Source organism: Ptiloglossa arizonensis, chromosome 1, assembly GCF_051014685.1.
Source record: "Ptiloglossa arizonensis isolate GNS036 chromosome 1, iyPtiAriz1_principal, whole genome shotgun sequence".
Classification (NCBI taxonomy): Eukaryota; Metazoa; Arthropoda; class Insecta; order Hymenoptera; family Colletidae; genus Ptiloglossa; species Ptiloglossa arizonensis.
Window position 1 is genome coordinate 34,606,568 of NC_135048.1, and position 26,110 is coordinate 34,632,677.

Consider the following 26,110-nt stretch of genomic DNA (forward strand, 5'->3'; position numbering starts at 1 on the left):
TCTACCGGCGCGGGTAACCCGAAAGCGAGTGTGCCGAGGATTAAAGTCGCGGGCCTCTTGCCGGCACGCGAGACCGTCTCGCTGCTCGAAGGCCGTAAACGGACTGAACGTAAATATCGAAAAGGGAGGACCGGTGGTAACGTGGAGAGGAGAAGTTTTCCAAAGTTTTTCACGGCCGCGTGAACGGAACGATCTCAGGAGGGATCGCGACGTAAAACGAGAAGAATTTAAAAAAGAACACCCACACGATACACACACGCGCGCGCACGCAGGGACACGCACACGCACACACATATACACCGAGAGACAGACACATGCGCGCGCAAAAGAAAGGAAAACGAGCCGACGACGGGACACGTTTCGCGCGTTTGTCGTTCATCCGCGTCATCTTTGCCCGCCGCCCGTGATCACGCGAACGTGCGCCGTATCGAAATCTACATACCTTGTATACATACCTACCCGCGTACATGTACACGCGTATATATATATAAATATAAATATATATATACGTATATCTATATATAAAATAATACATACACGGTGATCCACGCGCGACCAAAAAACAGTGTAAATGGCGCTCTCCGCACAGAACCAGTCGACGTCGTACGTGAACTTGTATTACTCGATCGTCCAGCGTGCGGCGACACGCTACTTTAAGGAATATTACAACGCCGGTGAGTACCAATCGTCTTTTTCTACGGGATGTATACGAGTCGTTGAGGTCCTACCGTCGATCCGAGCGTTCTTCCTTCCCATTCGTCGTCGTTCGAATCGAAATCACGTCACGCACCCGCTTGGCCACCTGTGCGTCGTCCACGTTTTGCCAAAACGACGACGTCATCGCAAGCGCGCGCTGTGTGTACGCGCGGTTTCGAATTTTCCCGCCCTCCCTCCTTCCCGCTTTGGCTCTCTCTTACACGCACACACGACCTCGCACTCTGTCTCCGTCTTTGTCTCTTTCTCTCTCTCTCTTGGTTTCTCTCTGTCCCTCTCCCTCCTGATTCACCGCCTCCTCCACAATGTACACACACGCGTGCACACGTACAACGTACGGGGTACGTACGTACAACGGGCAGACAGTCGAGCCGGCACCCACTAGCAGAAGTGCTCTTCCGACACCGATTAAAACACGCCGCTGGCTAGACACGTGCCGCTTCTAAACTCGTGTGCGCACCACGCACGCTACCGCGGAACCACGCCGAGCGTCAGCCGTCGTGAAAACAGTGCTTAAGCCCCGCGGTTTCTCGTCCGATCGCCGCTAAAGTTGCGCTGGACAAGGTCAAGCGCTTAGATAGGCGACTCGTCCGAGTGTACCGTTGAGCGAATCTCGACGATTCGAATCCCGGCTGAAAAACCACGCTCCGTGCTCGTAGCTCCGCTGACGGAACGGAGCACCGGTTAACGCGAACAAACAACAACAGTACGGCGTTAGGGGAGCAGGGGTGGGGGCATCCGGGGGTCCGCGCGAATCGACCGAGATAAAGAAAGAAACGACAAGGGGGACCCGTGGAAGAATCTCGGTGTATTCGTCGTTCGTTGCGATCGTTTACTCGAGCGATTTGCAAAACGCGCGAGAGGAAAAAGTGAGAGGAGAGGGGGAGATAGACAGCGAGCGAGAGAAGCACGGGAGTGGGAGATAGATAGAGACGGAAGGAAAGAAAGAAGCAAAGAGCGAGCGAATGCGAACGAGCGAGAGCGAGCGAATACGAACGAGCGAGCGAGCGAGCGAGAGAGATAGTTAGAGAGAGAAAGAAAGAGAGAGAGAGAGAGAGAGAGAGAGAGAGCGCACGCTGATCCGCAAAATACGGTCTCGTTCCTATCGTCGGTGTTGGGTCATCTAATCGCCACTGAAATTATCGTCTCGCCAGTGCAGATTGACGAAACGCTGCTCTCTCTGGCCGGGAATAAGTTTTTCGTGGATACTGTTCGGTGTCGCGCGACGATTTCTCTCTTTGTCCGTGGACTCGCAGCCCGCGAGTCCTTCGGATGCTGATCGTTCTGATCGCGTTAACGCGTGTCCCGGCGTAGTTGCGTCGCGCGTCGTTCGTCGTTGGTCGTTGGTCGTTCGTCGCAGGCAGCCCGCGTGCGTGCACGCTCGTGTCCGACGTGGTCGATCGCGGCTACACACCGGGCCTGGTCAAGGTGAACATTCGCTGACGGAGGAGAACTAGCGACGATCGTGCCGCTCGTGACCGAGAGAACGGCCCTCGCGTGAGATCGCGGCGAGCACCGAGCAGTAGCACCGACGATGATCGCCGATCGAGGATCCCGTGGACCGTGCGAGCTCGCGCCTCGCGATCCCGGCCGCCTTCGTTCCCGATCCGACGATGCTCGATCGTGAGAGAATCCGCACCGTATTGGCTACCGTAGACGTGGACGAGCGGATCAGTGACCAGTTGCGAACGGGACGCTTTCGTCGCGATTCGATAGTTTTCGCCGAGTAGATAGCGGGCAACCGAGACTCTCGACATGTGAATCGCGCTCGCACGTTCCTCGTTGCGATCGGCCCGGCGAACGTTAGTCAGCTCGAGCCTCGACTCGACGACGATCATCGTTCGAACGCAGCGGCTCGCGTTCGCGTTCGCGTCGAAACAACCACGGTTTTCTTTCACCGTGCGCGAAATTTCGGAGCGAACTCGCTCCGATGTAATTACGTACGCCCCAACGCGTTCTATCGCTACGGTCCGGGAACCGCCGCCGCGTTAACGCTCGCTTTGTTCGCCACAATCGCGACACTGCCACGCGATCTTGCCGCCACCGACGCCGACGCCGACGTCGACGCCGACGCCGCGTCGAAACGTTATTTTCGCCCGCGATAATTTCGCCAACGACGAGCAATAACTTTCCCATAGACGATGGGACAACAACGTCCGGGAAGCATCGAGGAACGACGCGGACCTGCGACGGAAATCTCGCGCGGAGAAACGGAATAGAAAATCGCCGCGGCTGCCCAGTGAGATTCCCTTGTTTCCGTTCTATGAAGCGTCGAATTGTAATCTAGTTTGAAACGGAGGAAAAAGAAAAAAAAAAAAAAAAAAGGGAGGGCTATCGACCGGCAAGAGCGAACGTTATCTCTGGCTGTAGGTTTATCGCGATATTCCTCTTCGGCGTCGTCATCGAAACAGGATCATTTTCGCTGGTTGACACGACGAGGATATCGGCTGGTGATCCCGGGATCGTTATTGGACAGTATAAAGTCAATCGCGCCGAATAAAACGATTGGTTTTCGTTTAGCCCCGCTGAACCGGCTTTCCAACTTGGACCACCGGAGCTACACATGATCGGTCTGTGGAACTTTGCTTATTTCAGAGGTACTTGTCACGCTAAATTTTTCGATAGATACCCTACAACGAAACCGTCCGACGCGTCGCGTCGCGTCGCGTCGCGCGGCCTTTTTCCTTTTCCCGTTAAATAATTCCAAACACCCATCGACCGCGTCGAACGCCGCGTATCGGCGCGATAAACTCTCGCGCCGAACGAACAATTGTCGCGAATTCCGCTCGATCGATCCGCACCGAAAAACAACGCGAAATTACGATCGAGATTCTCGCGTTCCGGCTAGTCGCGGTTTAACATTCGTACGTTGTGTTTTTTTTTTCTTCTTTCTTCTTTTTTTTTTTTATTGAATAACTCCGCGACGACGAGGAGAGAGAGAAGCGCGTATATTTGGAGAATAAACGTCGACGGGTTTATCGTGTGACTTCTGACGATAAGAGCGCGCGAGCGTTGCTCCGTATCAACGAGAACGTAAGAATCGACGCGGCGGAGCCAGGGCTCGTGTTTGCGTGCGGAAAATCAGCGATCGTTCGACGCGGAGAGAGCTCATCCGCGTTTTTCGCGGGGCGCGAACGTCCTCCGTCCGCGGATCGGGATTCTGTTGTTCGCTCGTTGCGGATCACGGTGAGCACGGCTCGCTAGGCTACGCAAGTCGAACGGAATAAATCGTTGATTTATCTTCGCTCGTACGGTGCCAAGACTCTATCCGCTTCCACGATCTCGCTTAACCTCGCCCGGATTGAAAGTCGAAGCGCGCCGCCGCCGCCGCCGCCGCCGCTGCCGCCTCTGCCGCCTCTACCGCCTCTGCCGTCGACTGGCTCTTGTATTTTCGTTTCGCGTAACGATTCGGATAAGCCGACGTTGACGATTTCCTCGCGCGTTAAGAAACGCGCGGAGGAATAAAGTCGCCGCTCCTGGTAGACGTCGCGTTCCTAGGATAAAACGGGGCTGATCGTCGTCCTCCTCCTCGTCGACGTCTTCGTAGTAGTCGTGGTAGAATCCTCGCGCAAGCTGTCGTCGATCGGAGCCGCGCTTCCGAAGACTATTCAAATTTATTTCCGCTCCGTAAGTATCGCGTGCGGAAGGTCGCCAAGGACTTCTTATCGGCTCCGAAGACGCGACGGGGGCGAAAGGACGATCGATCGCGAACCAGGGTCCGTTCGTCGGGCGACGACGACGAGTATTAAAAAACAAAGCGTCCACCGGGGGTTGGGAATAATAAAAGATGAGACAAAGCCGAAAAAAGAATAAAATAAAAGGATCGGTCTCGCGGTGGCGGTCGCGCGACGGGTTTCGGGCTTCGTCAATGCGTACTACACGGGGGCTAGCAGCGTTAACAGCGGCGCCCGTCTCGTTTCTGTCTATTTTTCTGAAAACAAACATTCGATCTGACGAGCTATATAACACCGATGGAATACTAGAGAAGGACCACTCGTTTCTCGAGCACCCTTCGCGCCGCCATCGCGGAAAGTTATGTTTTTGTTGCGCTCGATTCGTGTTTTTTCGTCTCTTTGCCTTCCGCGCCGCCGCTACGCCTGGTCCCTTCGGCGCTCGATACGAAAATGGGCCGCAGGTATTCCCTCTGACACTCGATAAATAGCGGGGAATGTTTGCTCTTGCAAATGAATGTATTCCGCGAGCCCGCGAGTGATTTTAACTCCTGAGTGCCGCGTCGTCCTGCCAATACGCTTCTTTTTTTCTCTCTCTCTCTCTCTCTCCCTTCTACCCCTCTCGCGCGCCCTCTTTCCAACCCCTCGAACTCTTCGGGGACCGAGTCGACGAAGAACGCAACCGACCTCCTCGAAACGATCCGCGAAATCCAACGTCGCGAGAACTCGAGGACCGAGCGTCTCGAACGCGGCTGGCTCTCCGTTATCCGCGAAACCTCGCGAACCGAGATTCTCGGACGGTCGTACACCTCGCGCGATTACTTCCGGATCACCTCGACGGTCGATCGGATACCTCGAACGATCATCTCGAAGGAAACGTCGCCGCGAGTTTCTCGCGAGTCGTTTTCGCAAAAGAATCGCTCTCCTTTTCGAAAATTCGACTCGTTCGAAAACGAAAGGATTCGCGCCCAGAATTACGATCCGTCGACGAAATCGCGTTTTATTCCGCGACTCGCGAACATCGCCGATCCGCTCGCCGAACGTGCACGCTCGGTTAACGCCACGCGGTCTTTTCTCGAGCTTTCGCGAAAGCTCCGAACAATGGACGCATTCTGGCGCCGCTTTATCGCTAAACTTAGCCCCGACGTGCGATCGTTCCGACATTAAAAGGGACTTATGAACGATTCCTTGTAAATCATCGTTTCGCCCCGGGTGTTGCGATTTGCACGCTGTCGCGGTAGCTTTTACGCGTGTGCGCGTTTCTTGGCTCGCAACGGACGAGCTCGAAATTTTCATCGCGCGGAACTCGATCTTCGCGCGCGTTACTCGAACGAACCGGAGCATTCGAATCGAGGAAAAAGAACTCGTCGAGAACTCGCGAATCCTCCGACGAGGAAAAAAAAAATAAGATACAAATATGAATATATCGTTGTTGGAACCGGAGTCGCGGATAAAGCACCTTTTCTATTTCTTTCGACAAGGCGAAAGTTCGATACACTCGGTTCAACGACCCGAGAAGCGTACGACTTGGGCAAAATTCTCGACGAGGGAACGCGACGACGCTCTCTTTTTTCTCTCTCGTTACGACACACCCTCGTTAATTAGACTATCCCGAGACGTTCGACACTTTGGAAAATTCGAGAGCACCCCGACGGGAGCCTCGAAAGCACGCGAGAAGCCAACGCTTTGGACGCAGGGAACTCGTACGTACGTAGCCTCTCGTTCGCGAAATATTTCGTCTCCGATAAATACCGTCGTTCGATTCCTCGGGACGGGACGAGTCTCGAACGAAACATTAATAAACATATACGTAGGTCGGTTGGCAGCGAAAAGGAGAAAAAAAGAAGCGGATAATTTCTCGCGAATCTGATATTTCCTCGACGGTACGTGTCTCCGGCTCGCAGGTGTTACGGAGCGATTAAGCCGCCTCTCGAATCCTCTCTCCAACAAAAGAGGAAGAGAAAAAAAATATCTCGCGCCTTCCCAGCCGGCGAAGAAGAGGCGTTATCGGCTAAACGGCCATTTCTATTTCTTCTCACGACGCGAAAGTTCAATATGCCCAGTCGCGTGCAGCCGCGGGTATTGTTATCCGCGTACGATTAAATCAGCCGCGTTCCCGGAGAATCTTAAGTCCGCGGCTGCGGAGCGGACTCGCCGTGGCCGTGCAAGGACGCGACGAAATAACCGATCCTCCGTCGATTCGGAATGGGAATGAGCCGCATCGCGTCCGGTGTACCAACGAGGGGACCACATGCACTATTCCGCACCGATCTCAATGAAACTCCGTAAGTAGGTAGAGAACCGAATAATATTAGACTCGCGCTCGCCCGTGCGCGAAACCGCTCGATAGTTTACGAGATACCCGACGTCGCAACGTTTTTTGCCGGAAGGGAATGTCGCCGGGAGGCGCCGACCGTAAAATCTTCCATACCTCGTTTACCGTTACTCTTACGCGAGAAACGCGTACGACGAAACTCCTCGGGAATCGAATTTCCAAACTTTTTCGCCCCGTACGAATTTTCGATGGGAGTTACGGTTACCGAGATATCGGACGTAATCTGTCCCGTTGATGCTACGCGAGTCCAGAGTGAACGTCGTTGGTCTCTCTCTCTCTCGTATCGCGGGAAAGAAAAAATATTTCTCTCGTAACAGGTTGCTCGATAAGTTTCATCGATCGACGAGAAACGTAGCTGTCGGATCGGTCGTTCGATCGTTCGAAAAGACGGTGCGCCACCGTTCGGTGAACGCGCGCAAAGTGTAGATCCGTTCGCGTATTTACGATCGTCGAGAGTCGAAGCGTTGGTAGATTTGAACGCGAGTCGGCGATTCGCGTACTCGAGATCGAACGGTTCGAAGATGCAGGTTCCGTTGCAAAAGAACCGAGCGTCGGTCTAGCGTTTTTTCGTTTCCTCGTAGCGAGCCGGGAACGCTCGGTTTCGCGCGGTCCCCTCGCAAGTGGTAGCAGATACGCGCGTCGGACGGCTGCCGATTCAGAAGCGCATTCCCCGATGCAATAACTCATTCCTATTGCGAGCGCCGCGGAGAGCGCGAGCATTACCGGGGGAGAGGCTAATTGAATGGACAAACCTGATGCTTTCACTCGCCGACGACGCGTCAATGAACTTTTTCCTAGTTCTACTCGCTGAACAGTTCTCCCCCCTTTTGTTTATCTTTTTCATTGTTCCGCGGGACCGATTGCCGCTCTCGCGGAGGGAAAGGAGCTCTCTCGTCGGAGCGACGAGATTCGTCGCAGGGAACGACGCGTTTTTTTTTTTTATTTCCCCCCGCGGGTAACGTGCGTCATCGTCCAGTTCCATCGTTCCCTGTCCCGTTGTCGAACGAAACGCGACGCGTTCCAACGAGCCGGGACCTCGCGATAACCGAACACGCGAGCGAGTCGAGCACCGCGGACTCGTACCGCTACGGGAGCAGAAAATTTCGTCGCCGAACTCGGGGATCGCGGGATCGTCGCGATAAACTGACCTTAATCTTCTCATAAAGTTTTCATGAGCGTTAAACCAACGGCAACCGTGGCTCCGGTACGTGTTGCTCGAAGTTACGAAAACAGTCTTTCTACCGACGCCACCGCGTACGAACGACTCGCGAAACCATCGTACAATCTCTCTCTCTCTCTCTCTCTCTCTCTCTCTTTCTCTCGTTCGATCTCTCTCTCGACGAAGCTGCGACGAATAATTTGTCCGGCAGCGAGGAAACTGGGCGTCTCGTCTAATATCGGCGAGATCGGGTTTTCTCTCGGTCGCTGGAGCAGCATCCGATGTTTTCTTTTATTGCACGCATATCGAGACAGCGCCTTCACTTTGAGTGGCCACAAAGTCGCTTTCACTCGGTCAATTAAGCGCCCGCGGACTTTCGAGCAAAGACATTCTAGCGATTCGCGATTTTGCGAGAGCTCTCCCGTTGAACGAAACCGAGTTCGTCCCTGGTGGATTCTATCGTCGTCCATCGAGCCACCGGCCGCTCGCGATGCGTCTCGGTCCCGGTTAATTGGATCTTCGTCGAGACGCGCGCGCCAATTATCGAAAAAGTAGCCAGATTCGAGGCCGCGGCGTCGTTCGCGCGTCTTCGTACCGGCTCTCCTCCGAATTGTTCTTCCCTGGTGCAAAGCTCCTTTCTTCGCTCGGAACCGGATCGAGCTTACGTGCCGCGCGATACGCTCGGGGAAAGATTCAGCGACGACACGGAGACTTCGTAACCGCGTTATACGCGGTGTCGAATCGGAGCGGTTACGAGCCGATTATTCGATCGTCGTTGCGTTTCAATTCGCACCGAGACGGTCCCCTTATCTCCTCCTCTTCTTCTTCTTCTTCTTCGTCTTCTTCTCTTTTTTTTTTTTTTTGCACGCATTTAGAATTAATCACGATAAGTGAAACGCTCCGCTCGGCGCACGTATCGCGGCGAGCGAAACTTTTAGCGAATATTTACGCGCCGGACGAATCCAGAAACTCGAGCAGGCTGCAGATGAAAACACAGAATATCATCGGGCTTGGAGAGATTCGTCTCTCCACGGTGGATGTACTTGGACTCGGTACGCACCGTTTGGAAATTTATATCGTACGAATTTCGTCCGATCAATTTTTCAAAGTCGTCCATCGAGAGACTCGGCTCGAAAACGCGGCTCCGTTCGAGCGCGTTCGACCGAAAACGAACGTTTTTCTTCGTCGGTGGATACAATCCGTTTCAAATTTTGTCGCGAGCCCGTCCTTCGTACTTTTCGCGAACACGCGACCATCGTCCAGAAACATTTCGAGACTCTCTTTCGAAAATTCTCGCAGTGGCACGGATTCACGAATCGTCGCGAGAACGACGCGAACCGTTTACCGATATTATTCCACGTTCTTCTTTCCCCGAGTTTGCTTCGATTATCTCGAACAGTTGTTCAAACGAAAGTTACTCGACCCGATTCGATATTACGAATTACGCGTTCAGCAACGCCCGTACCCGGCCGAATTATTAAAGGCGACCTTCGGTCGCTCGGTGCCGGACGAATCGCGATCAACCGCCGCCCCGAAGAAATAACGAAACCTTTCGAAGATATCCACGACTCGTGCGCCGCGTTCCTGTGCAAAGGACGTTCACCGAAACGAGTCGAGGCGTGCTCGAAAATGAACGCGTCGCGTTCTCGCGAGGAAATTGATTCAATTGTCGAAAACCGACCGAGAACACTGTCGAGAAACGGGCCCGGAGTATCCGTTGGAAAACAAGAAACGCTTGAAATGCGAGCAAACGGTAAACCCTAGACGGAATCTCGACGAAAAATCACGCGGTGGTGTTTCCGTCTCGGTGGAAATATCGCGAAAAGGAAAGAGTTGACCGGTTTTCGCGGGATGTTTGTTTATCGTTACGAGGGAGTGGAGGAAACGTATGCACGTTGGTACGTAAAGTTTGTCCCCTCGCGTTAGGAACACCCTGTATTCCCCGTTGAAGTGTGCAAACAGCTTTCGTTCGTCGGTGAAAGAGGCCTTTCGAATCGATAGCGGAGCGTCGGAATCCTGGCACTTTTTGCAAATACGTTATCCGAAGGCCCCCTCTCCCCCACCACCTCTCTCTCTCTCTCTCTCTCTCTCTCTCTCTCTCTCTCTGTCCGTCCACCGTTGCCTTTCCAAAGTGCCACGCACGCTCGTCGGTGACGAATTTCAAGGAGCGAATTAAAGGTACGGAACGGTGGTACAAAAAAAAAAATATTCTCGCGTTGGTCGCCGGCAGTGGGCGGCGCGCGCGTTGTAACGAAGTGCAGGCGGTTCGGGGCATTCGAGAATCGACGGGATCGACCCGGCGACTTAAATCTGCAAGCTGCTACGGGAGGAAAAATCTTTAAAAATGCTGTCCGACGAAAAAAGCGCGCATGCGTAACCACGAGCCATTTCCTTCTTTCTCTCTCCCGCACTCGTTCCTCTTTCTCTTTCTCTCTCTGTCTCTCGCACTCTGGTTCCCTCTCTCGCGGTCTCTCTCTCGTTCTCTCTCGTTCTCTCTCGTTCTCTTTCGTTCTCTGGCGCGTTCCCCTCCGTGTTCCGCGGGCTCTTCCCCTCGGCGGTCGGTTCCCTTTCCATTCGCTGTTCGGTTGCCGCTTTCTTCCTCCTCGTTTCTCTTTACGCGTTCCTCGCCGCCAAAACAAATCGTAAAGACGCCTTCTGCTACGTAATCGCGCAGTCATTTCCGAAAAATCAATGATATCGTCGAGAGAGCACGCCACTTCGCTAGCGAGTGCGCCAATATATACACTCGAGTGCCGCGAAACTTCTCCGCAGAGCATAAAATCGAATTCGAAGACGCTCGTGCTCGCTTCTTATTCCGTTTCTTCCTTCTTTCTTCGCCTCCTCGCCTCCCCCCTGACCCCCCGCACCCCCTGCCCCGATGGCTTCGCCTCTTCTCGCACCGAAGCTCTTTGTAAAGCTTTGGGACGCTCTCGTTTTTTTCTTTTTTTTCTCCACCCGGTTTTCTTTTTTTTTTTTCTTCCATTTCTTCCTTTTTTTCTTCCTCTTCTTCTTCTTTCACTTTTTCTCCGCTCCCCGCTCGTTCGAGTTCAACGATATCGTCGAGGCGGGCTCTGTGTCAAACGGGACGCTTCTTGCGTTGCCGAGGAGAGCCCGAGGTGGGGTTCCGTGTTCGCGTGTCCTGGCGGGAAATCGAATTCGAAAATTCACCGCATTCGAGTTTCCTCGAGAATCGTCCGTTCCTCCGGTTCGTCGTTTACCCCTCTCTTCGTCGTTCCTCCAACGATGAAATTCCATCGTCGTCGACGAGACGACAACATCGTCCGGTCTCTCGGGTTCTCGAACACCGAATCGAACCCGCGCAACTCGGCAAAGTTTCACCTGCGCTCTTTCGCGCTCCGGACTCTAGTTCTAACGTTCGTTTTCGTTTTTATTTTTCCTGTTCGGTACGAGCGTGCCAGTTTTCCCCGGTTCCGCGGCAAGCGAAGATTTTTCGTCCGAGCGGGTCGCGAACGCTTTCTAATCGACGCGCGAAATACCTCTACCGAAGTCCTCCGCTTTGTCTCCCGATGGCAATTATCGCGGGGCGTTTAGCATTCAATGAACTTGACAGGGCGTAGCGTAATCGTTCGCAACGAAAAGGGCATCGGGCACGTTCGATCGGGCGCAGGTGCGCCCCGTTCGAGAATCGACCGTAATTATATCCTTGGAATAATTCATAAGCCGATTGTTTTAGCCGTAGGAAAGCCCGATGAAAGCGATAAGCGAGTCTCGTTTCGGTTGATAACCGGACAAACGAACCAGCCCCGTGGATCTACTTTCGACGTTTGGAGCCGAGTTCGAGCAACGACTCGCGCTCGTCTCGGTGAATTCGGAGCGCGTTCGACGCGGTTCGCGAGCCGGGTTTCAAGATTTCCGGGCAAATCCGTCGACGACACGAGCCCACCGACGCGTTCCAGGGCTCGAACGGTGTTCGATACGGTTTCATCCGGTGTCGAACGTAAAAGCGATCGAAAGGATCCGCGAACGTTTCCCTCGAAACAACGGAATCCATCGACCGGCCAGCGACATTTCCCGACAGATTCACCGCCAGGTGAACATCCCTGTTCGACGTAGACTCGTGCAAAAGTTTAACGAAGATCGAGGAGACGAACGGAGCTTACACGGACCGGTCGTCGCGCGTGATTTCCAACGACGAGCGTCCGTTCGCTCGGTGCTCTCTGGTTCCGTTTCGGGTGAACGAAAACTGGAGAACGAGGAACATTTTTCCATGGTACGCATTCGAAGCGAGCGAGTGACGACGCGAGCGGAGAAAACAGGCCCTCGTGGACTCGCGATCACCGACCGCGGTGAAACCGAGACGGACGGAAGGAAAAAGTTTATTGTCGCTCGGTGACTCGGTGGACCGAGCGATAAATCAACCAAGGGGTATCATGCGGGAACGTAAACTTCTCCGAAGCACCGCGATATCTCGCGTCTTATCGTTCGAGCCGATGTTTTCCATAGGAGGTTCCACGAGTTCTGGAAACTCGCGGGAAACTGCCACCAGTGTAATTCTTCCGAGGATTTCCCGGTAATTGAAACGGTCGGACGCAAGTACGGATGGAGGAACCCCGGTTTCGCCGAACCACCGACAAAAATTCTTCTCCTCTCGACGGTGAACTCGGCTCGAAGCCGCTCCGACGGCTCTAACGCGTACGCTCTTCGAATTCGATCGGTCTCGGGAGCTTTCGCGAAAAGTTTGCCAAACTATTCGACGGGATCGAGTTACCCCTGGTGTTGTTAATCGCGCGCGCTCTATATGTTCGATTTTGCGACGATGCGATGTAACTTTGACGAAAATCGAGCACTCTTGATCGGGGAGGGTCCGATTCCAATTATTTTCCGATCTTGGATTTATTTCCTCGTTGTCGAGGTAACGCGCAAATTTATTCGAATCGAAGGAATCGAATACGGTTCCGATAAACGTTCGCGAATTCGAAAACGGAGAAACGTTTAACGAAAATTCGAAACCGTGGCGCGAGTTTAGCCGCGAGTTCGATGCGATTCGCCGTGCGCTGTCTCGAGACTCGACTCGTTCGATCGTCCAATTCATCTCGTTAACCGCGGCTCGTACGTATATACACGTACGTCTGTTCGCCGAAAGATTGCGGCCAACTGCGGCACGACCTTTGCGTTCCCGCGAAAAACAATACGCGACGGAACGACTCGCGAAATCCCTCGATCCGTTTCGTTCAATTTTTCTACCCCTCCTCTCTCTCTCTCTCTCTTTATTTTTCTCTCTGTCTTTCTATCTCTCTGTCTCTCTTTCCTCCCCCGATGGACCGCTTCATTAGCGGTGATTTCGAATTTATAAGGCGCAATCGGAACGAATACGCAGCCGCGATAATCCAATGACCGCCAACGGACTCTGCCAAATTTTCGCGTCCAATCGGTGCCCCGTGTTAACCGTGACTCGATTAAAACCGGTAGCGATAAAAACGCAAGTTGGAAAAAAAAAAGAAAAAAAAAAAGGACCCGGGAAGCAGCGAGCGCTGGTCGTAATGCGCTCGAATTTCCAACACCGCCACCTCCTCCTCCTCCTCCTCCTCCGCCGACCCTCCGGAGGCAAGAGCGAAATTTGCAAAATCAATGAAACGCGAGAAAATATTAATGTCCCGCGACGAACGTGCCGCGTTACCCGCTCGGAATCTCGTTAAAGAATCATCCGGTTTGCCCACGGTACCGGAGAACGATCGTCAACGGGATCGGGCCGGCTCGCGCGACGCTCGAATCGCGGATCGAATCGTCGAAATAACGGCCCGACGCGGACGAATAAAATCGCTTTGTTTCGTCTCGTCGAGCGTAGCGGGACTCGTACGCCCGAGCTGTTTACTCCCGGACGCGCGAACGGCCCGATCGACCACTTTTCAACGTTTACGTACGAGAACGAAACTATCCGTGACGGAAAACCACGTGGAATCTTCGAAAAGTGTACTCGATGAGGTTCCCGAACGATCGAAATGGTCGGAAACGGGAAGAACGCCGCGCGAGTAACACTTTTTTGAAACGCAACGGAGCCTCTGGAACGGAATACCGGATACTTCGTCGAGCGCCAAAGTTTCTCGAATCGAGCGCTCCGAGTACCGCGGTGAACGCTCCCTCGGATCCGAAGTTGTTCGAAATTCGAACGCGACGATTTCCCTCGCGGAGCGTTGCACCGAACGCTCGGTGCGTCCGTCTCGGTCGCTTTCGATCGGAGAACGGTGAAAAGGTTGGTCGCGCGGGGAACGCTCCGCTCGTCCGACGCTCGATCTCCTCGACGAAACAATTTTAACGTCGAGGTTGTCCAGGAACTTTGTTCGCGGAAGATTCCGAACGTTTGGAAAAAGCGTGTACCGTGGCGCCTCGATGCGGCGAGAACGATCCCTTTTCCAAGAGCGTTCCACCGACGGATAAATCCGAGGAGCGAACGTTACGGCCGACGAGCTCGTTCGGGTTTTCCGGATCCAGGAAGGCCCGAGACTCGCGACCACGTGTCGCCGCGTACGAGGACAAAACAACCTCTCGTGCGTTCTCCGCGAATCGTGGAAACCAACGAAAGAACCGCTCGCGCCCGCCTCCCGCTGTTATCTCCGAGTTGTACGCTTCCAAGTCGATAGTGCCGCGTAGCCGGCTCGTCGAGCCACAAGTAGTAAAGATCAACGAGAAACCGAGGGTTAATAAAAGCGAGTCGTTGGAACTTATCGGAATACGCGAGCGTCGTTGGTCGATCGGTGCGGAAGAACGCCGAACGAACGTCGAACGAACGCCGTTCGTTCTTTACGACGAAAGCATCGCCACGGTCTTCCAATAGCACGGCCTAATGGCGTTACCGGGGTTTTCGCGACAATAAAATCGGGCCGGCCGGCTGGCCGCGTTGTTTCGTCTACGCGCGCACGTACACGGTACCGACTAGGAACGAGCGCGCACCGACTTCTTTCTTTTTTCCTTACCTTTTTCTTTTACCAACGCGTCGAACTCGAACGACCGAGTCGATCGCCTCGCGTTCCCTCTTCCAAGAACCGGCGTTCCCTTCGCGCCGCTTCGAACCACGGCCAAAAAAAAAGTGGAACGCATTTCGCCGTGAATAACGACGTAGCGGACTTTCACTCGCCGTGATAATGCTCTCGGGTCTCTGGGTCCGGATGAAGTATCGATACCCCGGCTTTATCCGGCCGACGATTCCCGACGCGTAGCTCGTCGCGTCGTTGTTCGTTACACAGGGTGTCCCGGTTGGAGAGCGAGCCGAACCGGTTCGATATTTTTGCCGCTCGCCGATCGTGGAACATCGAAACGGTTTAACGACTTCGCGAACGATGCGCACGGTGGCGATAGTTTCTTAATGGACGGAGGCGTAGAGGCGATTACGGAGGTCAATTTCGTCGTTCGAAATTGTACGGACGGAACGTTACGCAATTCGCCACGAGCCCGTACCACGGTGCCCGTTTTCGTTCGAGCGTTCCTCGCTCGCTCGCTGGTTCGCCGCCTCGAACGAACGCGACGGAAACCGAGACGCGAGTTTCGCGCTAGCGACGATCGTGTCTCCGCCCCTCATGATTTCGGAGATATCGGTGCCCGATTCGTTCGATCCTCCGTCGGTAAGGCGTACTCGAAACGACTCGCGTCGCGAGCTACTCGACCGGTACGACGGTCGTTCGTTCGAGACTCGCCGCAGCTCGTCCTTGATCCGCACTCAAACTTTTCGTTGATTCAACGTTACGTCGAGTTCCGGTAATCGCGGTTCGGTGAAACGGTAATCCGGCGTAATCCGAGAGGAGACCGTGCGTCGTCGGTGTCGTCGTCGTCGTCGTCGTCGTCGTCGTTGGACCTCTCGCGTCAAATTGACCACGACCGTTTAGGCGAAGGACCGATTATTAATTTACTCCCTCGTATCCAAACGTTCGATGAATAATTCAATGCTCGCGGTGTTGGCCGCGGTTAATTGGCCCGTTTTCGCGATCGCGATAACACGGTGAATTACGTTTCAACGGAAATCTTTCCTTTTATTTACGATTCGGTCGCGCTCGACCCGAACCCAACCTAGCAATTAGGTTAATTTTATCGTCCCGTAAAGGGGAGAACATGCTCGATTTCGATCGTTGCTAGGATCCGCGAAGAAGTATCCTCGCGGAACGTTTCCGCGCGACGCTCGCTCGCTCGCTCGCTCGCTCGCTGGTTGAAAGTCCCTTTCCATTTCGCCGCGTTTTCACCGAATTTGCGTCTCGTTTTCCGTAACGGGCCACCGTATTTACGGCGTACCGGCCGACCGGTTGATATTTATTTATACGACGATCTAGAACGAAAGCCTTCTAATTTATCGGCGAGACGGCCGAAGCCGGGTCATATTTTTATCGCGGACGTTTAATTTCGTAGAAATTCCTTTGCTGGCAAACCGGTTGCACGCCAAAACGTCAGTCAGAGAAGAAGGAGGAAGACCGGCAGGGAGGAGGGGCGCGCGGAGCGGGGCGGGGGGAGGGGGGATGAGGATAGTCGGTGAGAGAGGCAGAGGGGAGGGGGTACGAGCAAAGGGGACGAGGCAGAGCGCGCGCGGGGATTCCCCGGCGGACGTATACGTCTCCTTTTGATCGTCCTTAGCAAAAAACGCGATTCCGTACAACAGGTACTGTTCCGTGGCCGTCGTCGTTGTCGCCGTGGTTGTCTGGTACGCAGCCACGGGTCCGTAACGATTCAGACGAGAGGAATGTGTCGTAACCGAGTGACCTCCGAAACCGAGTCCGGAAAATATGTATCAAAACAACGTTAAAGGAAACGTTATTGGTCGTCGCGGCGGGAATCCTGTTTCTCGGGCCGGCCGCTAGCGGCGTTTCGCATACGCGAAAAATATCGCGCTTCCCTCTCGCCTTTTCGCAATTAAATTTACGAGACGGGCCGCTTATTTTTACATCGCCGGGACCGCGGATTCCACGCGCGGAACAAAACTCGTCCACGACCACGACCACGACTACTATATGTCCACGACCACCAGGACGACGCTCGAATTTTTCGTTCATCGTTGGACGAGTTCTCGCGCGAGCCACGAGACGCGAGCGGGACGGAAGTCGAGAAATCGTCGAATTCCTCGTTCCACGATTCGTAAGGAAACGTGTTTCCGACGTTGGCCCACCGTCGCGCGAATAACAACCGAGAGATCGCTCGCACGGAAAACAACAAAGCCTTTCCACGGGCGAGGTGCAACGTTACGAACGTTCGTGTTTATCGACGCTCGTAAACATTTTAATCGAGCGACCGGTCGGAAAGCGTCTTTCGGTATTTTTACGAAAACGACGTTTACGGAATCGATCGTTTTTTTTGTTTTGTTTTTTTTTTTTCACTATTTCGTTCTCGTTCGCGCGAACGATGGCGAAACGATGCTCGAACGATCCGTACGTTCGTCGATCGATGAGGAAAAGATTCTTACTCGCTGAGCTCGCGGTACGTTTCACCGGCGACGATGCGATAAGAAGAAAAGGAGCAAAAACCCGGATAAATTTGTACTTTCCGTCGGACGGTGGGCAATTACTTTTGCGCAGTCTGATGTATCGCAGAGGAGGCGTGCGCCTCGAGAGAAAGCACGGATAGATACTCTCGGAATACCGAACCTCGGATACCGGATATTGTAAACCGACCTTCACCGCGAAATCTGTATATCAACCTTCGCCGCGGCCGGGCAAGAGGCGGCAGGAGGCGGCAGGAGGCGGCAAGAGGCGGCGCGAGCGAGCCTTCGTTTAAAATTGCACACGCTCGGTCGGCGAGCTCGCTGCCAATGTCGTTTAAACGCTAAGACCCGTCGAGACGCGAGAACCGCTCTCGCGGCCGGCGAACTAGCTCGGTTATCGGTAAATTCGGGAAAAATTCGAGAACCCGTTTCCGTTAGGCGACCGTGCACGCACCAACGATGCTCGATCAACGTTGCACGACGCGCAGTTTCCCGCGTGTCTCGGTAAACGACGACGAAATTTCCCTTACGTTTCTTCCTCGAGGAAATCGTTTGCTACGTACTCGTTCGGGTGGCTCTTGGAATTTTTTCGAATACTCCGAGAGCTTCCAACAATCGAAAAATTGGTGTCGCGCGATGGAAAGTACTCGCGCGAACGATAGATACAGCGTCGATGGAAACAAGCTCGAATTTCTCAAGTCTCGTTCGACTCCGGAACGAAACAGACCCACCGAGTACCGTTATCGTTCTTCATCGGTGCGGAAGAAACGGAAAAAAACGGAAGAAGAAATTTGTAACGAGGCTCGTAACCTTGGCCGAGCGTTTGCGCTGAAACACGGGCCCGGGAACCAGCGAAACGGCGAAAGTATTTTCGATTTAGCTCGGGTAACGCGTACGTCGACTCGATCGTCGTCGTCGATCGAACTCGATTCGTAGTCGTCGATCGAACTCGATTCGTAATCGTTCTCGATTCTCGTTCTCGCAGTAACGAAAGAGGAGTCGCGTTTCCTCGTAAACCGTTCGTCGAGAACGAGCGAAACTCACCAACGAGAAACTGTACCAACGCGGTCGCTTTTGTTCGCTCGGTCTCGAAGATTCGCGAAACGATCGCTGCAAATTCGAAAAATTCGCGTTTCGTTCCCGCGCGAACGATCGACGACACCTTGTGTACCCACCGTTTCGAAATCACCGATTAACCTTCAGACGAACGAAAAGTGGGCGATTACTCGGAGGTCTCGCGGGCATCGCAAAGGAGTTTCGAGACTCGGGGATCACGCGTCCCGAAATCGTTGTACATGTTTATCCTTTTAGTGCGTTTCCACGGCACTCGGACGAGAGAACGCTCCGACATAACCGCGGAGTCGATACAAAGAGCCGAACGTTACTTTTCCCCGGTCGGTCCTCTTCGTTCCTTTTCCCCGAGATTCTACCCATCGGAGAGACGAAGAAACAACTGCGAGCGGTTACGTCGCGTTTCTCGATCCCCGAAAGCGTCGGGCGTGTATCGATTTAACTCGAAGAGTCGTTCGAGCGTCGTCGACGCGCGCGAAAAAATAGAAGAAACCGACGAAAAGGAAGACGAAGAAGAAGAAGAAGAAGAAGAAGAAGAAGAAGAAGAAGAAGAAGAAGAAGTGGAAGAAAGAAAAGACGAAGACGAACGAGTAGTAGAAGTGGAAGAAGAAGGAGAAGGAGAAGGAGAAGGGGAAAAAAGAGCACTCGAGAATCGTTCCGCCCGCGAATTCCAGTTTCCGGTTCGCGTCTCTTTAATGCAAATCTCGCGTCTTGTTTATCGATTATACGAAACACATGTACAAACATACGTCTACGATCGCGCGGACTCATTAACGTAATTAATGATACGAGAGAGAGGCCGTTTCAGCAACAGCCGGGCCGAATAAATAAGCGATAATATTATGTAGATGCGACCGATCAATCCTGACGTCGCGCGATAAGGAAGTGAAAAGAACCGGGGTAGGGGGCCTCGAGGGGGCCTCGAGGGGGCCTCGAGGGGGCGAGTGGAGGGAGAGAGAAAAATAAATCGGTGTCGGACGTTCGCGTACACCACCGCGAGTCGTCCCGTCTCGAGCGTGGAAGCGTTCTCGATAGAGCCACGGATCCGACGATCCGCGCGAAAATTATTTTTTTCCTCGCCTCGCTCGAGGGACAGTACTCGACGAACCACCGCTTCGAGTCCGCTCGGAAAAGTTGCGCTGTACGCGACTACGGCGAACCGACGATCGATCGGATCGTCGGACGATTTCGAGGACAACGCTCGCGACTCCTCCCCGGAGATCGTTTTCGTAAAGATTCGTTCGATTCGCCGAGGAAAAATTCTGAGGAGCGTAACGCGACGCTTTGGTTCCGTGGATCGACAATGGAGATCTTCCAAGCGGGTAAATCGAACGGATTTCTCGAACGGTACGCTCGGTGATCGTGGAACGCGCGACGAACAAGCGCGTCGAAAACCGAGCGCGATAAACGTTGGAATCGTTCCTTTTCGTACGCGCGTTAGAGAAAACCGAGCTATTCCTCGCGAGGAGGAAGATGAGCTTATATTAATCGTGTGGCGCGTTAACGATCGTTAAAAAAACCTTCCGTTTCCCCGTCGAAGCAACGAAACGTTGAAACGAGGGACGAACCTCCGCGTCGGGAGATCTCGCCTCGAATTCGAGGGAATATTAACCGACGTCGATCTTTGATCGATCGTCTCGCGATCACTCGCGGTCGCGCGTAAATCGGCTTCCTTTCGAGTAAATATTTCCCCGGTTCGAAGCTCGTTCGAGCTCACTCGTGGCTCTCCCGTCTCTCCGCGATCCACGAGACTCGTACAAAGGGAACGCGTACGAGCGAGAAATACGTTCGAGGTGCAATCGCCGGTGACGATCGTGTCCAGTACGCGGTCGAGTCGCATCGATCGTATCCCAGAGATATCGGCCGATGGCAAAAATTGTCACGAGAGAAATGCTCCCGTGGCTCGTCCCGCATCGGCGCGACGACATCCGACGCGATCGTCTCGACGACTGGAACGAGACTCCGGAACGCTCGGGACGCGTTCGGTCCTCGCGAGCGGGAAAATTTCCGAAGGAGAGTCGCGTTCCGAGTAAACGTTTCCACGTTGTCGGGTACGAGGAACGCGGTTCTCGATGTCTCGCGTACGCGGCGAGCGGTCGAAACTCGGCGAGCGTCGCCGCCGTCATCATCGTATCTTTTTCCGCCCCGGGGTTCAACGACACTTGTCACCGCGGCTGCTGAAACGTATCGTCCGCGAACGAGCAACAAAAGCGAGTGCGCCCGCCACGGAGATACGTATCTTCCCTTCGGAGCGACGGGGGCGGGGAGGCGAAAAAGTGGATGTAAACGGGCGCGGAGCGTACGCAAGAAAGCGTGCTCGATATTAATAAACGGAGGAACGAAGATAATCCGTCGATGCGTCATACACCCGACGCAAAAACAAAACCAGCCTGAAAGAGCCCGAGCGAGTTACGCGTACGCGAGTAGCGTTTACCGCCCGCTAGGGATAAACGAAAGAATGGAATAAAGAGCGAGGTAATTAATCCGATAAAACGGAATACTTTGTGTACGCGTTGCATAATGGGAATTCCGTAATCGCGAGATGCGCTCGCGCCCGCGCCCGTGCCCGTGCCCGTGCCCGTGCCCGTGCCCGGTGCTAACCGCGCGGATCGTTGTTCGCCTCGTAACGCGAGCACTGTGCGCGATTAGCCGCGATCGGTCACCGACGCACCGACGAATCCGCGGGCCCCGCGCGAACCTTTCTTTCTTTCTTTCTTTTTTTCTTTCGATTTCGAAGGAGGTTCGATCGTCCGTTTCTTTCGAGAAGAAACGTAACCGCGCGGAGGCAAGAGGAAAGAGCGCGGTCCCAGGTGCGAATTACCGGACAAACGGTTCGAAACCGGATCTTCCGCTCGCTTCGGTTCCCCTTTTGCCTACGTCTATTGTTTCGAAGGTTGGACGGACTCGAGCGAGCCGACGCGACAGGTGCGCCGATCGAAACCGAAAACCACCGATACCGAAGCTACGCGATCCCTTTGCCGAAGATTCGAAACGATCGCGAGGACGCGTCCTCGTTCAAAGGAGGATCCTTCTACCGCGCGGTCGATACTCCAATCCTCCGCGAACGAACGAACGAACGAACGAACGAACGAACGAACGAACGAACGAACGAACGAACCAACGAACAACGCTCCGAGCGACTCCGAGTCGATTCTAACGTTCGAAAAAAAATGCTCGCCACCCACGATCGCGAGAAACACGAAGGAGAGAAGCAACGGAGGAGACGCCGAGCGAACTTTTCGCGCGAACAGAAGGGCAGAGAGATTCGACATCGCAGATACACGGGAACACTTCATAAATCATTCGCGCGGACGTGTATCCCCGCGTGCATCCGACCTGCATAACAGCCGTTGAACTTGCGAAGCTCGAACCGGACGTATCTGACCATGCGTGACCAGGAACGTGGTCGATTCAACGTGGTAGAAAGTGTACACGCGGCGAACCGATCCGATACAATGTTTTACTTGCTCGAAAGTCTCTCTCCGCTCGGAGAGGGAACGCGATTAGCCGTTGCCGATCGAAGCGATTCGAGGGTTCGTCCCGTTCCTCGTAACGACGACCACGACCGCGACGACCACGACGACCACGACGACCACGGCGACGACGATCGTCGCGACGATACGTCGAACGCGCGAGATCCATCGTTTTCACCTTCGTTTACCCGTATTATAAATCGATCCCGTCGTCTCGAAATTTTACGACCGCGTCGAATCGAACACCGTGCGAGATCGTTGCTCGTAACGTTCGACGCGTGTCGACGATACGGCCTCGTTTCCGTTACCGATCCGATGTACCGGCTTATTACCGCCCGGGGATATCAATTCCACGGATACGTTTTGCGTACGCTCCGAGCATCCACGGAGACGCAAACTACCGAGCGTCGAAACGAACTCGAACCTCGTGACACCGCTCCCTCCTTGTACCTACTGGCTTTACCGAAGAAGGAACCCGAGAAACGAAGAACTCGTTCGATCCTAGGGGAGAACTCGATGTTGCGCCGGATAGAAAATCTCGTACGAATCGATCGAAATCCTACGAACGACGCGAAACGTTCGCGAGTACGGGCGCGTGTAACGCGCCACCGAAGCGGAGTAACACCGTGCACGAGTAACCTAGAAGCGCGGAACGGCCCAAGCTCCGTACCGGAAAGTCCTCCCAGGGTTCAATAACGATCGAGAGTCCAATCCCCACCGATCTCCCGTTTACCAAACAAAGCAGGCGGACGCTTGTTACTTTTCACGGGCACGCATCGATAAAGGTTCGTTCGACTTGTCTGATTCCAGATACTGGCGCGCCCTACGTATTATACAAGGACAACATGGAGAGACCCCAGGGGCAATGGGGCCCGGGGCCGGGATCTCTCCAGGACGGGGGACTGTACCCGCAGCAACAGCAACAACAGCAACAGCAGGGCTCCTCCTCGTCCGGCAGTCCACAGCAGGCCTGTGGTCCCCCTGTCGAGGGAGAAAGCGGTCCCCCGCCTTCGTTGGCCTCTCCCGTGCCCTCACCGTACCCCTCGGCACCGCCTGAGCCTCAAGCCTTAACCCCACCCGACGACGATATACAATCGAATCAAGCCACCTCTCAACAGCAGCAACAGCAGCAACAACAGCAGCAACAGCAGCAGCAGCAGCAGCAACAACAGACGCAACAGCAAGTGCAACAACAGCAGCAGCAACAGCAGCAGCAGCAGCAGCAGCAGCAGCAACAACAGCAGCAGCAAGTGCAGCAGCAGCAGCAGCAGCAGCAGCAACAAACGCAGCAACAGGATCACTCGCCGCAGCAACAATTGACGCCGCACGAGGTAGACCGTAGCGATTGCTTCCCGGGTGCCGGTGAGCTGCAACAGTACCCGCAGCATTACTTCAAAGAGGCCAGGCCCCATCCGTCGCCGTCCGTGCCACCTCACATGCTAACGCCCGGCGGTTTCTCCGCGTTACACTATCTGAAGCAACCGGGAGTGATGCTGACGTCCCTCGGTCAAGGGGACGGCGGGCCGAGTCTGGACGCTCACCAGTACGCGAGCCCCGGGGCACCGAACATGGCGACCGGCTTGCCGGACATCGTACAGCAGAGCGGCAAGTCGGGCAAGGGCGCGAACAGCGATCTACGATTGTTCAAGTGTCTGACCTGCGGGAAAGATTTTAAGCAAAAGTCGACACTGCTGCAACACGAGCGGATCCATACGGACAGTCGGCCATACGGGTGCCCAGAGTGCGGGAAGCGGTTCAGGCAACAATCGCACCTAACGCAGCACCTGCGCATACACGCGAACGAGAAGCCGTATGCTTGCGTGTACTGCGAGCGTACGTTCCGGCAGCGTGCGATCCTCAACCAGCATCTGCGCATCCACTCGGGTGAGAAGCCATACCAATGTCCGGAGTGCGGAAAACACTTCCGTCAGAAGGCGATCCTGAATCAGCACGTCCGCACACACCAAGGCGAGCATTTCTCTCTGCCTCCCAGACTCCCAGAGGGCGTCCACCACAACCACACTGACCCATTCACCGGTTCTTACTGTTACTATCACCACCGCCACCGTCGTCACCATCGTCATCGTCTCTTCGTCGTCGTCATTCTATATATACATACATATATTTGTTTAATACCGTCGCCATCTTTATCCTTGCCGTCGTCGTGCCCTTCTCTTTCGCTCTCTTTCTCTCTTTCTTCTTTTTTCTTTCTCTCCGTTTTACCACTTTTCCTCGTTCGTCGACAGAGACTTTGTACTAACAGTCATCTCGTTCGTTTCATTTTTTTCTTCTCTCTTTCTCGCTCGTATCCGGTTCTTTGATCCGTCTTGTTCCTTGGCTTGTTCCTTCGTCGGTTCCCGACGGGCGGAACGTTCCGTCCCCTCGTTCGTCCCGAGCGATTCGCGGACGAAAAGATTCGTTCGACGTCGAACGAGGTATCGGCCAACGCCGACCGAAACATCGAGAACGGTCGAGCTGGACGCGAGAGCGCCGCCGAGCCGCGAGATGGAGGAGCCTCCCTCCTGCGTCCCGTCGCCTCTTGGCCGTCGTACGGCCCCGATCTATCGTAGAGCTTTCCTGGTCCATGGTCGTTCCGTCCTCCGCAAGTACGTTGCATCGTTCGAATTCACCGCGACGTTTACGCGATTCTCGCGGACCGCTCCAACGCCGAACCGAACCGAACCGAACCGAACCGAACCGAACCGAACCGAACCGTCCACACGGTAACGTTCCCATTGAACGCGACGATCGTATCGCGGACCGTTCTCGCGAAACCGAAGGAGACGACGAACGTTCGCGTTGATTCGTCGTTGGTATCTCGTCGACTCGCGTGGATGGGAAAAGAAAAGACGAGAAGAGGGTAGCTTCTTCCGCAAAGTTGGTCCACGATCACCCGCCCCCCGCCCCCCGCCCCCCGCCCCCCGCCCCCGTCCCCGTCCAATTCGTCGACACCACCGTAGTTAGTTGGCCTACTCTTTTTCTGGTCCGTGGTACCGTAGTCCGGGCGACTAACAAAATATTCCTCCAACGATCGCGCACGGGGTCGGCCGTCGATGAACTGGTATTCCGTGTTTGTTTCAGACGTGAGCCCGCATCTGATCTTCAAGAACGGGATGACGCCGACACTCTGGCCCCAGGACGTTCCGTTTCCACCGGAGGAGGGTAAGGAGGAAGTGGCGTCGACGTTCGGGGACACGGACACACAGTCGGGCGCGTTCAGTCCGGCGCCGGACGCGAATTCCATCCAATATCCCGCTTACTTCAAAGACCCGAAGGGCGGGAATCACGCGGTGTTCGGCGCCGGTGGCACGGGCAGCTTCGGTGCTCTCCAATACATCAAGCAACAGGGCGGTAGCAAGGGCTGTTTGCCGGACGTGATACAACACGGTCGCTCCGCGGGGATGCCGCTTTACGTGCGTTGTCCGATTTGTCAGAAGGAGTTCAAGCAAAAGTCCACTCTGCTGCAGCACGGTTGCATACACATCGAGTCACGGCCGTACCCGTGCCCGGAGTGCGGCAAGAGGTTCAGGCAACAGTCCCACCTGACCCAGCACCTACGCATCCACACGAACGAAAAGCCGTACGGTTGCGTGTACTGCGGCCGTAACTTCCGTCAGCGCACCATACTGAACCAACATCTGCGCATCCATACCGGTGAGAAACCGTACAAGTGTCAACAGTGCGGCAAAGATTTCCGTCAGAAGGCGATACTGGACCAGCACACGCGCACCCACCAGGGCGACCGGCCGTTTTGCTGCCCGATGCCGAACTGCAGGCGGCGTTTCGCCACCGAGCCCGAGGTGAAGAAGCACATCGACAACCACATGAATCCGCACGCGGCCAAGGTGCGCAGGAACTCGAGCAGCGACACCAAACCGTCCGGTACGCCGGCCGGTCTGGGCCCGGTCCCGGTCCCGCGGGGACTCACGCCCACGGTGGTCAAGCCCGAGCTCTATTTCCCGCAATGTTACGCGCCGGCGTTCAATCATCAGCCCCCGGTCTCGACCGCGCAGTTCCCGGGACAAGCGAACGGGGTCTCCGTTGCCGGCGAGTTCAAACCACCGACCGGTCTGCCGCCGCAGTGACTAACCGTCCATCCTGCCGCCTACTAGCAAGCAGGAATACCGCTGAGGTTTCAGCGATGCTTCGGTCACGCGTTACAGACCGACGCCACAACGACGGCGTCGAGCGTCGCGTCGCACCGATGCAGCCAGCAGCCGATCCAGCAACACTACCCGTGACATTTATCGTACATTTACTCGTGACTTTCCT

General features: G+C 54.7%; 1 protein-coding gene across 3 annotated transcripts; it reads left to right on the top strand.

Moving 5' to 3' along the window:
• On the top strand, window positions 1–26,110 carry LOC143149032 (uncharacterized). Of its 3 annotated transcripts, none has more exons than XM_076316017.1 (3): window positions 1–674; window positions 22,649–23,806; window positions 24,920–26,110. In XM_076316017.1, exons 1-3 carry the CDS (start codon window positions 572–574, stop codon window positions 25,921–25,923), a joined length of 2,265 nt encoding a protein of 754 aa, XP_076172132.1. In that variant the 5' UTR covers window positions 1–571; the 3' UTR covers window positions 25,924–26,110. The 3 variants fall into 3 exon arrangements, with proteins under 3 accessions (XP_076172132.1, XP_076172150.1, XP_076172141.1); XM_076316035.1 differs by having other exon boundaries at window positions 22,649–23,722; XM_076316026.1 differs by lacking the exon at window positions 1–674 and adding an exon at window positions 2,535–3,311.